Source organism: Lepisma saccharinum, chromosome 8 (genome assembly GCF_977018435.1).
Source record: "Lepisma saccharinum chromosome 8, izLepSacc3.1, whole genome shotgun sequence".
Classification (NCBI taxonomy): Eukaryota; Metazoa; Arthropoda; class Insecta; order Zygentoma; family Lepismatidae; genus Lepisma; species Lepisma saccharinum.
Window position 1 is genome coordinate 38295748 of NC_139236.1, and position 17011 is coordinate 38312758.

Sequence of the window (17011 nt, forward strand, 5' to 3'; positions counted from 1 at the left end):
GTTGTGGTGTTGGCAGCTCCATAATAGCCTGTTTTTTGAACCCAAATAAGTTCATAGGCATGTTTATTTATTTCAAATCATGCTCTGTAATTGGGCATTGATTCCCATTTTTCAAATCACAATGCCCCCAAGGTAAAGTATGTATGCCACATGATAAAATGCATCTCTTATCATCATGTGGGTCCAGGGCCACTTTTCTTACAACATTTGAAGTCAACAAGTGATCCTCACTCTGAATTCTATTTTCTGATGTTCTGATTGAATTCTGGGATTTGATGCAATTTTCATAATCTTCAAATTGGAGATCTTTTTCCACAGTTACTCTGCCAATGCCCTTGGCCTTTTTGACAACAGCACTACATGTTTTAAAACTGTACATCTTGGCACTTAACCCAGCAAATTTCACAATAACATCACCAAGTGTCTCATCTTTTAACTTGCCAGGCACCTTTTTGTTGTGGGGTTGAATTCTTGTATGTTCACTGGTATCAAAGTATTGAAACAATTCAGGCTGTGACATATCTTGATAAACATCTTCTGTTTTAATATCAAGAATAAAACTATCCGTATCCATGTACAATAATTTTACACGATCACCATAAAAAGGTTTTAGCACATCATAATACAATATTAACATATGTAATTTGGACAATTCCAATATCACAGCCCCTACATAAATAGGTTTATCAAACTTAATTTTTGTTTTTTTCATGTTGAAAAGTGCCATGTGCTCATCATAAATTCTTCTGTAATTGAAGTTGGGCTTTGCAACCAATTTTTTGCTCAGGCTGGGGTCAGTAATTATTTTAACATCGGTATGTTTTCTGACATTTTCAATTGTTTTGCCATACACTGAATTCACCATCAATTTAAACAAGCCCTTATCAAATTGGCTCTTTGCAGATGTTCGAAGCTCTGTGTTTGTATCAATGTATGGTTTCAACCATTCTGAGTGCCTGAACCTTAAGACTTTTCCAACTTTGGTCACTTGAACACCATGTTTCATCAGGAACTGGAGGTTTTTGTAATATGTGACATATCCCTGTTTCGGCTCCAGGGTCATCATGAGCTTCTTCTGTTTAGAGCCAGGTGAACACTGAACCTCGGAAATTGGGGACAGATCAGAAAATTTATTGTGTAAATGATCTGGAATTGTCAGATCAACCTCTAAGATGAGGCCACTGTCACTGTCATCAAAATCCTTAAGATCTTCAATATTGAAATCTTCAACCCATTCAAGACCTGCATATGGCAGTTTATCCATCATGGCGTAACCATAGAGGCTGTTTGCATCTACATACGTTATATAATTTGATGGCCGTGCTGGATCATAATCAGGAATATATTTGTTATTTGCTCTGGCATATCTCTGGGAACATTGCACCATCCCTCCTCTTATACATTTCTCCATAAACAGATACATATCTTGATCGTGGATCAGATCCAATTGCTTTTTGGTGTTCAAAAACATTGCAGACCATGCTAGACCCGGGGCACTGTAAAAATACACTGGGTCCAGTCCATAATTTTGCATGGAAGATTTTCTGAATACCTGTATTACATCAGCTAAGAGGGTCGTATCAAGTTTTAAATATGCCATGTGATAATCACGAAATGTCTTGCATTTTAAATTGTTCCACATCAACTGGGCATGGTGATAATCTTCATCAGTGATTCCAGATCCTCTGATTTTGCTGTAAAACTCTTGTTGTGGTGGCAGAGAACACTCATCAAATTTAGAAAAATCTGTAACATAGTCATATGGATATACACCCTTCCGCCTAATTAATTTCAGGTCCTGGTTTGGAAACAAAGCACATGTGATTTTGAATTGATCATCAGGTAATTGAGTGGCCAGTGTATCCAGGCTAGCAGATAAAAATCTGTAAGAATCAAGAAATCTTATGTGAATAGGAACACCACCAACTTTAATTATCTTGCTAATAGATATATATTTTTCATCATTTTCAGCTAAAATATTTAAATTCTGCTTGTCAAACCCCTCGTACCTGATCAGATGATGGAAATCATAATTGGATGCTCCATGGCAAAATATGGGGATAAATTTTGGTCTCTTGATCTTAATATTGCAGCTATTACACAGGGCCTGTTTATATCGACCATCTGTATGAGAATGGTGTTTCACCTTGATATTTGTATCTGAAAATTCAGAATCACATACCGGGCATTTTTCTGCATTGTTGAAATCTTCAATCTGTTCCTCTGTTAAAGGCAACATAGGCTTTGATTTTAATAAAATATTAGATGCTATGTCACGGCACTCATTTTCTATTTTATGTGCAAATATTTTGATGGCATTTGGTCCCATGTATAAGTATGGCTCACTAGCTACACCATCCCGTATAATTATATAACAAAAACTGGAAGGTTCATGTTGCTGGTATGGTGTACTTGAAGATTCTTCAGGATCTGGATTGCAGAATTCAAGAGGTTTGACGTTCGATTCAAAATCACAGACAATATATGCTGGGTGTTCCAACAAGGCTTCAAACTTTTTGAATTTGCAATTTTCACTTGGATTGGGCATCACCATATGAACAGGTTTATGGTTGCCACAGTATTTCAGATGCTCAATTAACTTGTTTTTAGCAATTTCTGCATTCTCTTCCCGAACCCCTTTTACCATTTTTTGACCATAAAATACAGTTAAGCATCTTCTGCACAACTTGAATATTGTATGAGTTTTGTCTAGTTGTTTTCTGACTAAAGCTTCAAGATTATGTATCAGAGTGTAATGATATGTACCATCCTTTTCAATTAAGAGCAGATCAATCGGAATTGCAGATTCATCATCAAGTGTACTGATTCTGAGAGGATCTATCAAGCAATTGCCAGTGGAACAAGTAAATACATTAATAGATAATTGTTTGCCATTGATGTGCCTGGCCTTTTTTTCAAATTTATCAATATTCTGAACTGACATTGGATATTCCAAACCCTCCATTGCATCGTCAAAAATATGTTCATGCTGTTTGTAATAACTTATTCTCTCAGGATGCCTTGAAACTAGAAACAAAGCAGCTAATATACACCACAGAAAACATTTCTGGTCGGTATTTTCTATATTAACCACGGCTCTTCTGTTTTTAATATTGGCAGGTAATGGCACATAAGTGGAACCTTGTAATGGGCTGAATTCAGAAATATTAACATATAACTTGTGTGATGAACCGCATAGGCTCCATCCTGACTCTTTTGCTGCAAATTCAGAGTGTTTAATATTCAGTTGATCTATCAACCTGCCTATTATTTTGTCTGAATTTGCATTTGAATATATAGGTACAGTTTCTGTTATGTGGGGATGTGTAAATTTTGTGCCATTTGGTTTCTTATATTGTACAAACAATTTGAGGGACAGCTTATAAGAGCCTTTTGTGCATTTAGAATTGCCTGCACTTTAGGATTTACACTGTTCAAGAAATTCTCAATGCCACATCTTGGCTCTGATACAAACCGGTGATCCCTTAATTGGCCGTTAAAACTGCTACGGATGGGTTCATAGCGTGGCTGCTTTGCTGCTCTGGCATTAAGAGGTACTTCGTGCTTCCTTTTCAGACCAGATGTGGATGGTTGTGCAGAGCAAGTACCTTTATGTTTATATGTGAAATATTCCATGTTATATTTTCTATTGCATTTGGGGCAAATTTTTGTGGGAGTTCTGTATTTATCTGGGTTACAAATCTTTTGGTGCTTGGCCCAATTGGGGCTGGATATATTTTTATTGCACTGGTCGCAATATTTTTGATTCGGCATTTTTGCTGTTGTTTATTATATACAATTTCTTGGGATTCAATTCAAAACTTTATACTGAATAAAAAATATCAGTTGGGGTTCAGCACTGTACTTTGTGTGTGTGTATGTATATATGTGTGTATACACTTAATATTTTTGGCTTTGGTATTTATATACAATTTCTTGGGATTCAAATCAAAACTTTATGCTGGATCAGTTGAGTTCAACACTGTGCTTTGTGTGTGTGTGTATGTGTGTATGTGTATTAATATTTTTTGGCTTTGGTATTTATATACAATTTCTTGGGGTTCAAATCAAAACTCTATACTGGATCAGTTGAGTTCAGTGCAGACAAAAAAACTGCATAGCTCTATGTCAATTAGTTCTTAAGTTTTGTATTTAGGAACCACTTTGGCCCCCCTGCCAAAAATTGGCTTTTATTGCATCAGTGTATATTGTCTCTATGACCTTACTTGGGTTATTCCGCCAAATTATATGCTTCAAGTCTCCTATACTTTGGTGGAGCCTGTTCAGGTTCTGCCCCCCCACTTGATGCACAACATGATGCAATAGAAGTGGACCGGGAAGTAAATATGTATGGATGTGGGTGGGTAGGTGTGTTGGGGTGGGTTGGGGGTGCATTCAGAAACATGAGCTATTCTCTAACATTTTTGCCGAAGTACTTTCTTCTGAATGCACATCCCGTTTTTCTGCTGAGCGTACATGCAATCCATACCGCAGCGCCATTGCCTCCCGGCACGGCGGTGGACAACTCTGGAACTAATCGATCAGAATAAAACTGCCGGAGCTCTAATAAGACTCAATGCAGGCAAATAGGACTGTGCACCGTGCAATAGAACTGTGCACCGTGCGGAAAGTATTGATCCCACCGCTTTGGGGCCGTCATGCGCACATATTGTTCAAGTATTGATCTTATATCCTCTCGGTGCTTGATTTTATATATGAACAGATTACAACAAAGAAACTGAATGTAACAAATGCAAAATATCCCAGTTTCAATTCAATCCATTTATCTGGATTGAAGAAACCAACAATTCACATATCCCCATATCATTGTATGCTTGTCCTATTGGTACCTCTTTTGCTGTTGAGCAATTTTCTTGAAGAGGCAATTTTATTGAAAAAACCTAATAGAACAAGATACAGCGGTATGAGAAATATGTGAATTAAAGATATTTTAGTAATATACGACGTCTTAAGAAAGGAATATTCAGCTCCAAAGTACTTTGTCTAATGCTTGCTACCATTTCCCTATTACTGGCAAAAGAAGTTAAAAATATTGACATAATGAAAAAAATTGACTTGTTCCCAAGTGTTCACCGAGTTCAGGCATTTGCACATAGATGGCTCTGTTGTCACGGAGCAATTCTAGAAGAATTACATTGTTTTAATATTAGATAAACAAATTGAAGCTGGTATCCAATTGAACTTAAACCAGAAATAAATATGTGTGTATGTATGTATGTGTGTGTGTGTATGTGTGTGTGTGGGTGTGGGTGGCCAAGTTTTAAGTGTGGCCACAAGAGGGGCATATTTTTAACAAATTTATGGACAACAATCTCTCAGAAGTGCCTTTTATAAGTGTAGCCTCATCAATCTGAGGGGGTCATACTTTCTCATGGAATCCATGAGGGCTTTTTTACAAAAATCTTAAATTAGGCGGGGTTCCACACTAGAGCAACAAGCTCATATGGGCATGTTGAGCAAGTTTTAAGTATAGCAAATCTGCTTGAGGGGGGGTTCATACTTTCTCGGGTTTATAGTACAGTCAATACAACTACTGAAGACTATTGAAAGAAAAGCTATGGGAACCTGCCAGTTTTTCTACTGCAGACAGGAAACCATAAACATGGAAGAGAAGCTTATATTCTATGAAACCTGACGCTATGTGCTCGAATACTGGCTAAATATAATCCATAGAGGCATAGCAACGTTAAACAACCTCTTATATGATACATATAGGTTTAAAAAGGTCAAAATACAAAGATTGTGTGCGCCTCACTGATGGCGTAGTGGTAAGGCCTTGTAATCAAGGGGTCTGGGGTACGATACCAGGTGATCGCACATAGTGGTTCGGATCCCACTTTAAACTGTATGCACTTCAGATTAGTCTATCTGTGCCGGTGACTCAGTCGGTAACGCGTCTGACTACCATGCCATAGGTCCCGGGTTCGATTCCCGGCCGGTTCAAGCCCGGGAACTTTTCTAACGTTGGAAGCGGCCCCAGCGCCCACCCAGCGTCGAATGACATGGGTACCTGGGGGAAACCCTGGTGGTAAAGGCGGTCAGGGGCGTGATGCTGATCACATCACCCCCACTCACGAACGAATCAAGAAAGTGTGGGGCGGTGTGATGCTGATCACATCACCCCCACTCACGAACGAATCAAGAAAGTGTGGGGCGGCGTGATGCTGATCACATCACCCCCACTCACGAACGAATCAAGAAAGTGTGGGGCGTTACCCCCACACCCCCTATACGCCTTCATGGCGTAGCGCCAAGCACAGGTGAGAACTTTACCTTTTTTTTTTTGCATACAGTGGACTTACAACAAAATTTCAACTTGCGATAAAGATTATGATAAGGTATTAAAGAATTGGGTCTAACACATTTTTTTATTGTTTACCAATGACATTATTAACTAATATTCTTAATTTCAGTTTCAAGATGAAATCGGCTACGAAATAAAAGGAGTGGGTTCATATTTCTGTTACGAAATTCCACTTTTGTAGTAGACCTGTGCCACACTAAGTTGTGACAATAAACAAATCTGAGACACTTTCAAAGTATTAAATTTCTATCTACGTATTTGGGAAAAATCTTTCAATATAATACTTTTTTTGGACGCGTCAAATCATAGTATTTAATTCCTGTTTTAGCAGCTTTAAGAAACCTGATTTGGGGGGGGGGTTACAAATGCCCTTTCTGCTCCCGTCAAGTTACGCCTATGACAAACAGGAATTCAAAGTAAAAGACTGTCCCGACTAAATCGGGAGACACGTCTGATAGATTTACAATTGGGAAAATCATAATTAAGCGTGTAGTTGAAAACAACCTATTTTCATATATTGCATGCAGCTCTACTTTTTCTGCAATGTGGATCAAGAACTGGGGACGTGGAGAAGCACAACACTCCACGTAACCAATAGTCACGTGACCCTCTTTGCTTTCCTGTCATGTTGACCTTCGCGTGGAACACATTTCTCGGTGTTAAGACAGGCAAAATCACCCGATCATCGAAGGGTGCAATATGTGTTGCCTACCCTCCTGCATTACTTGCTCCTATTAAAGCCTTATGGGGAAGAACTTTTTTCCATGACTGTACCTTCCAGTTTCTTCGTAGTAGGGTAACTGAAAACGTCGCGGACACTCAACACACCTGCACTCAATGCAAGGACACCGTTAGGTACCACCACTGTTGGTTCTCTTCAACGAATGTATATACTAGGGACGTTCAATATATAAGTTTCCCTGTGCTATAAAATATTGTATAAAGCAATGCCATTAAAAAGAAGCACATGGTTGACAAGCGCCATCCTTCGTCTACAAGGAACAACAATCGATTCGTTATCAGACGTGAAGGCGCATGCGCTCAAGGGCAAAAAGTAAATGCTTGTTCGGAAAACGCGGGCTTGCATCATAAGGAGTTCAGAAGCATGGATGCTAAGGGCGTTCTGCTTATGGACTTTTTGGAACGAGGAAAAACAATTAATGCTGACCGTTACTGTCAAACATTGGATAAACTGAAAAACGCAATTCGACATAAGCGACCAGGTCTCCTGTCAGCTGGTGTCATTCTTCTTGACGATAACGCTCGCCCCCACTCAGCAGTGCAAACACAACACAAAATTGAAGAATTGGGGTGGAAACGGCTGCCCCACCTTCCATACAGCCCCGATTTAGCGCCGAGTGATTTCCATCTTTTTCCGGTGTTAAAGTCTGAATTCGAAACACATGAAGAAGTGAAGCCTAAAGTGCTCAATAGCCAGAGCCCTGATTTTCTTGCAAAGGGTATGGACAAATTGGTGCAACGGTGGGACAAATGCCTGAATCTCTATGGGGATTATGTGGAGAAGCGAGGAAGTATCCTCCTACACATGTATGTATAGTTTTCTAATGTATCTTAAAAATACATTTTTTTACAGCATACGGAAACTTATATATTGAACGACCCACGTACATGTACATACTTTACAAAAGGAGTTCGGTCTCTTTTAGAACAGGCCTTGTACGTACATGTGTTTGAAATCAGGAAGATCATTTGTAATAACCCTGTGTAGGAAGACGAAACTGCCCTTATTTTAAAGGTAAACAAACATTCATTATAACATATGTGGGTATTTTGAATAGTTTTCGACCAAGTGTTAGATGTGTTTTCAATATTGAATAGCAAAAGTTACCTCATTCTATGTTCCTCATTATTTAATGTTTCGAGCGTCTGTACCTATATCTTCTACATCCTATGAGAATTTGCACTTGACTGGTGGGTATCATGAGTAGACGGACTGTGTCCCTTGCTACATGCAGTCAGTTATTCTAAAACACGGTTTTTTGTGTCGGATAGAAATTGTTAAATAACTTTCGAGTGAATCTTCCTCGTTTAACCTCTTGATTTGCTTTCTTTACAGTGAACATTAATAACAAACAAAGCGCATTTATGTGTGAGTTATCTATATTTTATATATATAAAAATGAATGTATGTATGTTTGTTCCGGCATAACTTGCGAACGCCTGGAGCGTTTTCAACCAAACTTGGTACACATATCATTTACAATCTGGAAAGAAATACTGTGGAGGTAAGACACCCCTGGCACCCCTAGGGGTGGGGTGGGAAGAGGGTGACATGTAAAAATAATCGAAAACGACCGATATTAGTTTGGAATCCATAGTTTTCTGGGTCGCTAAGATGAATAGTGACACTCCCAATGGCGTTCAATTTACTGTATTTATTCTTGCTCCTGGAGGTGAAACTAAAAATATTGTTTATAATCAAGTTTTGAGTTCAATTAATATTATGGTGAATTTGTAAAAGATTTTACTTTATAATTTGTATACTTTACTTATACTTTTAAATACCTGTAAATAAAATTAGTTACATTTTACACTATAGTTAGAATTCATTATTTTCCTGTCTAATAGAAGATTGGGATAAATAAATACCCGGGCAACACCGTGTGATCAGCTAGTACTTTTATAAATGTAAAATAATCTACCACATCATTAAGAGAAAGCAACAAATTCTTTACAACCCGCTCCACGAACCCCTATTTATCACCCTATCCCCTAGGTTTTTTAACAATGGAATTTTGTAATTCTCATTTTGACCCGAAACTGACGTTTCCACCCTTCTAGAAACATTACTCCCCAAATATATAACGTAAATTCTGGATAAACAAATACCTCTTCCTAAATAGATTTTGAGAGATTTTTCAACAGTATTCTAGGTAGAAATGGATCTGGGTTTATGCAAGGTAATGCCGAAGTAGCACTTCCAGAACACACAAGACGTATTGATATGTCCGTCTGTCTATCTAGTCGTAAGCGATTTCAGAGGAATGCTTTCTATCCTTAATTGCATATGGGTTTACCAAAAAAATAACTTCATGTCTATGGATATTGCTCGATTACTTCAATCAATATTTCCTTTTCCTACCATTTGAAAGGATCTTGGAGTGAATGTTGTCCACATCGAATCGAGGCCCTCCAATCGGCGAGACTCTGAGTTCGAGATCCTGGTGGACGTGGAGTGCGACAACAAGAGGATGGAGCAGCTGATCAGCTTGTTGAGGAGAGAGGTCGCCTGCATCAACCTCTCTTCGTACGAGGCAGGGGAAGATCTGCCCCCACCCACTCCCTTGTCGGCGTGCTGCAGCTTTGGTAAGTAATTCCATTCAATCTAACTTTCCCCACTTTGAGCACATGTAATTTAAACTCTCTGCACTGCACGTGGGCACATTTAACCAAACTCTATGCATTTAGGTTGGAACCCTAACTAAACCCTAAGTTGTCTCTTCTTACAATGGCTACGTACACTTAACCTAAAGTTCTTAAGTCGTAAAGTTATTATACTTAAACTATTTTTTCTTTATCGTTTTTTCCTTGCTGCTTACGATTGACACAGTTAACTTGAAGTCTGGAATTTTGAAAGGATGCTTTTTTGACTTAACATTCTGCAATTTGAGAGGACAGATTTATTGTAACAAAATTTTACACTTATACTAGCTAGATACACTTGTCCTAGATTTTGCACTAGTGATTCTACAGGAGAGTGGTGAAAGAGATCCAACGGTAAGTCGAAACTTCAGATGAATTCTTTTACTAGAAGAAGTAGTTGAGAAAAAGTCATCAACAAGGAGGGTGAAAAATGATTTTGTCCAGTAAGTCATAAGAAAATGTATTTCACAGAGCACCCAGATAAGATTCTATTACAATTTTAATATTATTGTTTATTGACTTGCTTTATTTTACTTCGCTTTTTGTGCCACTTTGCCTAATTTGCGAAGATGAGGATGAGTGATGATATGATGAAATTCATGAATGGACACTCACAAACATCCATGCCTATGCCGGGATTCGAACCCGGGACCCCCGGCGTCGCAGCGCGATGTGCTAACTATTCCGCCACGGGGGCCGGCACACAATTTTAATATTAGCCCAGCTTACAATGATGTATCCAATGCCGCTGTTTATGTTCATTCAGGGACAGTTCAGGATTGGTCCAATGGGGTTATTACACCCAGAATGTCCCGTGTCTGTACACTCCTGCTTAGATAAAGTAGCACTTACTTTAAATGTTCATCCTTATAAAATGTGCTACTTTACGTGAACAGGAGTGTACACAATTGTGAAGGGAGAGAAGATGGGAATGCTTATTAATGCTTATAGCAATTAGATAACATCGAATACAACAGCATCCGGAACTAGATGGAAAGAGCGTTATCATAATGTGCGACAAGTTTGTATTTTCTGAAATGTGAAAATTGTTTAATAAATTTGCAGATAATCCTCTTTTATTTTGAAAGAACATCCGAAACTTGTTAATGAAAAGCGCAAAAGAAGTGTTATTGACTTGTATGAATTGGTGGTTGTGAAAAACAGAGGAACTCCCCGAATGCGTAGTGGCAAACTTTCGCTTTGTAACTAACGGGTCTCGGGTTCGGTTCCCAGTAGAGGCACATTACACAATGATTGATTGATTTGGTGTTTTAAGTCCACTTTATGCACAGTAAGGCTAATCGGGACTGGACCTACAGTTTAAAATGGGATCCGAACCACTATGTGCCTCCATCGGGTACATTACACAATGAGTCGGATCCTACTTTAAACTATATATCCATTCCTAATTACCGTATCTGAGCATAAATTAAATTTTAACAACCAAACAAATGCATTCTTTATAGAAAGTAGTATATACCAGTAGTGGAACAATATAAAACTACTCCACCCCTCCTCCGATTTTCGTCCTTCAAAATTCAGGTTCCCGTTTTATTCGAGTAAATGCTGAAATTTGCCCTAATTTAATAAACTTTTATGTATTCAACCTAAGTGCAGACATTTAACTAAGATTTTTCCCAATCTAAATTGGTTTGATTGATTGAATTGTTGTTTAAGTTCACTTTATGACAGGAAGGCTAATCGGGACTGGGCCTACAGTTTAAAGTGGGATCCTAACCACTATGTGCCTCCACCGGGTATCGAAACCGGGGCCCCTTGATTACAAGGTGACGACGCTACCACTGTGCCATCGGGGAGGCCTGCAATCTAAATTGGAAAATTTCTGCCTCCTTCACTTTCTCTATATAACGGACAACCTCTGCTATGCTGTTTTATGTTGAGTAAACATGAACATAAAGAATAAATAAATTTTAGTTGTGATCGGATGAATAAGTAAAAGGTTGAATTTTTCAGTTTACTTATATTTCAGGAATCCTTGCGCCGTAGTGAAAAATTAATTTAAAGCATTCAAAATTTGTATACCAGAATTATCACGTAATGCAACTTTTTACATAGACAGATAAAGGGGGAAGGAACATGAAATAAAGGAAGGCTGAGCGTGGTCAAGTGTAGAAAGTCAGGTTAAATAATCTAGTCTTTTGTTCTGAAAACTGACTGAAATATGTTCAACAAAAGTGCAAACTGATATTAAATTTTAATGTACAACTTAAGGTACAAGTTCACTTTTGCTAAAAAAAAATTATTTTATAACTTATATTTAAAAAAAAAATTGACGATTATAAGTATGTTTCTTCTTTTCTTTTCTAGACTTTGGTGACATGGCTTGGTTTCCAAAGAAAATTTCAGACCTTGATAGCGCCCAAAAGGTGCTGATGTATGGATCGGAGTTAGATGCAGATCATCCCGTAAGTAATTATGCCGTATTGTCCTTTACTCAAATAGGTCATAGCGCAGAAAAAAATCTGGTAATAATGCAGAGTGTTTTAGATACTAGAGTTGATGAGCTATATTTTTGCGGGTGAACCGTGACGAAACCCGGCTGCGCAGTAGCAAGGAGAGGAGCTGCAGGCTGCCTCAGCCACTGAACGTCATTCTTTCTTTACTTCGTGAGAGCTGTTGAAGCGGTTAGTAGGTAGCAACTACGGAAAGATGTCTTTTTCTCTCTCTGAGAGGAGTGGTCAATGTCACCCGCAAAGATACAGCTCGTCAACTCTAAGAGATGCTACTGAATTAAATCTGCAATCAACGTAGCCAAGATAATGGAATCATGCATGTTCTTGCTTTCTAATACTAAAATGTGGAGACATTCAATAGATGGAGGTGCGGAGGTTTATAAACATATGAAGTCGCCCTTTCGAAAACAAGGTTTAATTACAGACATAATTGTCCTTCTAAAACAATTAATTGTGGTTGATTGTTTGTCGAGCTAGACTCATGTTCCAAGAAGATATCAGTTCTGTAGAGGCCCAGAGGATTAGAGCCTAACGATGTTAAGTTTTTGTATTTTGCCACTAAGTGTTGGTAACTCGTAGGTACATAAATGGGAGATCCTGAAGAAACAATTAGATTCAGAGACGGATATGACCCCAAAAAACAACTAATGCATGCGGTAAAAGTTTGCTGTGCATTCGAAGAGAAGTGTTTCCCAGTCTTTCTGCTATTCTTGCATCTTTATGATCGTGAAAGAACAAAAGCAAAGGAACACCCATGCAAAGATCCCCTGAACCTGAACAGAGAACTTTCGGTAAATGTACCAGAGTTTCTGGTGTGTGCAAATGCAAAATGGTTTCCTATAACTGTAATTGAAAACTACTGCAAGCTCTATGAAGAAATGTTGCCGATTTCGTTGCCACGTTTAACCCAAGAGTTGGAAAGCAACGTAAAATCAGTAAACACAACAGACTTTTTTTATTGATTTCTTGTTTTAAGTCCACTTTATGCACAGATAGGCTAATCGGGACCGGACCTACAGTTTAAAGCTGGATCCGAACCACTACATATGTGCCTCCACCGATTACACTGGTCAACAATGAAAATGCTTCGGAGATAAAAGTAACCAATTCTTACTAATTTGAGGGTGCTGATAAAGAATATGATATTAGTTTTTGAAGATTGGTTCGAGTTTGGAAGAAATACATTATCGCCGGATGTGCTTCGGCGCGCAAAATAAGGGTTCGTGACAACAGCGGCTGTCTGCGTATTTCAATAAACACCCATTGTTTGACGGTTAGCGTTGTTACTATCCTTATCGCTAGCACGTGATTGCTGACCAAGAATCATCAACCACATCACGCTTCAATTAATTTGTATTGAAGATTTTGCCAGGGGAAACGTGTTGTTACATGTTCCTGCGTAGTTCCAATTTGAACTCCCGGATAAGGTCGTGGCGAAATTTTGTGTATGTTAGTGGTGTATGTTTTTAGCGTTTTATGACTGTACTGACCAGAAACGTGTCGCGTAAGTGTGTTGTTGTGGTGAGATATTGGATGACTCTGTGGTGTTATTTCTTTTTATCGTTACATGACTTTACTGACCAGAAACATGTCGCGTAAATGTGCTAACAGTGCAGACAATTTTTGTTATGTTTGCGGCGAAATAACATTTGTCGATCAAAAAAGAAATTTCACGCCATTCATAAAGAAAGCCTTCCACTTGTACTTTGGTTGTATAGTGGGAGATATGGAGAAGAAGTGGGCACCACACATTTGTTGCAATACGTTATAATGTCTTTATAACTTCCCTTTTGTAAAAAAAACGTAAAAAAAGGTAAAGGGCTCCCCTGTGCATAGCACCACGCCATGAAGGCGTATAGGGGGTGTGGGGGTAACTTCCCTTTTGTACAGGTGTTAATTTCCTATTAACACCACATACCAGATATTTATTTCGATTACACTTAAACTCGAACCAATTCAGCATTTCTATTATTATTTTCGTATTCAGCACCCTCAATTCCGAATGGAAATTTACTTTTCATTTCCTAAGCATGAATAAAGTTAAAATTTGTTGCCCAGTGTTATCGAACCCGGGACCGCTTGAATAAAACAGAACAGAATATATGAAGACATGTTAGCAACCATTTGTAGAATACCTTGTGCATTTTTTATGTTTATATAGTGTGCAGCATAAATATGTTGATTTAGAAATTTTTGTATGTAATTTACATATTTATTAGTGTGATTATTAATTTTATAGTGAGATTGTGGCAATATGGTTTTTGTTTTAGCTTGTAATGATTTTATTATAGCTCAAAGCAGAAAATACTTTTTACAATTAAAAAATCTCAGCTGTATCCATATCAACCCAACCCCCATTCACACGCCTGTGCCTATCCTTTCAGTCACCCTTGTAAACAGCGCATGTTACGAACAATGTTTTCGTTAGAAGAAAAGAAGTAGTCGTAACAACAACAACGTATCGTTGTCAAGAAGAAAGCAAAGCCCTTACGCAACAGAAAAATCGGCGTAAGGAATCCGAGTGTGTTTATATCAAGAGCTGAATATCACAAATAAGGTTACGATTATATTGTCTTGTTGCATTTCTAATTTCTTCATTTCTATTACTGCCTTTTTCAGGGATTCAAGGATCCTGTGTACAGAAGAAGACGCGAACACTTCTCTGACATTGCTGGGGCATATAAACAGTAAGTTCAAAGTTCCGAGGAGAAAGGCTAACGTTGGTTACAAGTTGTTGGTGTGACCGGTTCGATTATTGTAATATAGATTACAATATAAAAAAGTAAAAAAAAAAAAACAAGTCACAAATGATATTCATATGTAAATAGGCCATATTTTTAAACAATTAATTAAGATATTTTGTTTGGAATTTCTGTACTCCAAATTTCCTTTCTAGCTTTAATTTGTTCCAAGCGATGAAAGATTAAAGAGATATCGATTGCTAACTCTCATAGTTGAGTCCATACTCAGATTAAGATCCTATAACATATCGTGATGACTAGCTTTAGGTGGATCTCTGCAAATTTGAGGAGTACATCACTAGATGCGTCTGAGCAATATATATTCGTAGATCGAAAGAATACAGAGAATAGTATTTACACAAATGTTTTTAGTTTCATTTTATCGATTGGAATATTCCATACACATTCTGACTGTACTCTTAACGTACATTATGTGCATACGACCTAATATGAAAATGTTACTGGTTAATGCAGTAAGTTGAATTCAGTTTCATCCCAATGAACGTACAAAGATTATTACTATTGTGTTTCATTGATTGTTAATGATATTTCAATAAAGATTATCATTAATTTACACATAAATATATTCATGCAGTGTCCTTTTACCCTTCGCTCATGCTAATTTAAAAATTATTGCATGTTTTCTCGTTCCAGTGGCCATCCTATACCAAGAGTTGAATATACAAACGAAGAAATAAAAACTTGGTGAGTGATTAAGTGTTCCTTAACTTCTGATAGAAGAATAATAAAATTTACAATTGGAAACATGCCTTTAAAATTTTAAACTATGAAAAATAAAAATAGCGTTAGCCGGAAGCACAGTTTTCTCGTATAGGATCTAAGATACTTTAAGTGTTTCCATTGTTTTAATCCCTACATGAATCTCCTGACATGTACAATTATTGAAATAATTTAAATACAGCCTGAGGGTAGCGTGAATCAAATTCTCTCGCTTGGTTGCGACAGGTCACGAAGGATCAAAAGCTGAGGCAGAAGAATTTTTCTATGACTCATTGTTCCAACTTATCTTCAATTTTATTAAAAAAATAGTAATTTATTACAAAACATTAACATTTACTTTCAAACAGCACAAGCTTTAAGATTGAAATAGCCATACACTTATTCCTATATTTTAAGAGCTTCTTAGGAAAAGTTGACTAAAATTGAAAATTAAGCAGCTGCTGTCCGCATTGTGTTAAAACTTGTAACTATATTGGTGGTGACGTCACGACCAGATAAGTGAGCACGATTGACTCAAAACCATCGAAGAGGTTTTAGATACATATCCACGTATATGATGAAAGAGTGGGTATCGTACTATGAAAAGTAAATTTTTTTATGGGGGTGTGGGGAAGAAAAGTAACCTAAGGCTTGAAGATTCGGAACTATATGTAGGCTATATCTACATAGTAATAATAACTCGTGGCGCAACAACCCGTGATGGTCAGGAACTACTTACCGACTGCCGGCCTCACTCCCACCACACGTGGAAGACCATTCAATCAGTTACGGGGTGAAGTGTGGTCAGCACCACGAACTCTCAGTCGTTGTTGTAGATTTTCATGAGCTCAATGGGGTGGGGGGATCCAGAAGACTCATATTCAATATACTTTTTTTTTAAAAAAAATGATGTATATGTAAGCTTTGTAATATTAACAGTGTATTATTAATTTTAATTAAGCACGTCATTTCTCTAGTCGATAATCTCGTTGCTGTAAAAATCAGGGCCAAAAAGGACAACACCATGCTAACGAATGTAGAGCGTTCCATTTCGTGAAAATGTCCAATTCGAAGGTTCAACCACAGATAGTATATTTTCCAGGTGTGAGAAAGCATTGCCAGAATGCTTCTAAAGCGTGAGGAATGCATCGAGATCGTGCTGCTTTCGGGGGAGAGAAGTTCAAGTGCCATTGCAAATGATTTTAACCAACGACACACCCAACGAGATTCAGTGTCGCATGTGACAATTGCATAATTACTCCAAAAGTTCTTGCAGACAGAATCAGTCAACGACTATCAGGACGTCCCAGAACTTCCATCCACGCTTTTCATGCATTCTGGTACTGTTTTCCCACATCTGGAAAATG

At 37.9% G+C, this 17011-nt stretch overlaps 1 protein-coding gene across 1 annotated transcript in view; it reads left to right on the plus strand.

The window, feature by feature from the left end:
• Trhn (tryptophan hydroxylase) overlaps positions 1–17011 on the plus strand; it is a 307044-nt gene that overhangs the window by 193372 nt on the left and 96661 nt on the right. Inside the window, exons 3-6 of the mRNA XM_083127788.1 lie at positions 9439–9652; positions 12038–12135; positions 14803–14870; positions 15579–15629. Of these exons, the coding sequence (XP_082983914.1) occupies positions 9439–9652; positions 12038–12135; positions 14803–14870; positions 15579–15629 (431 nt within the window). The remainder of the gene's footprint in view (positions 1–9438; positions 9653–12037; positions 12136–14802; positions 14871–15578; positions 15630–17011) is intronic.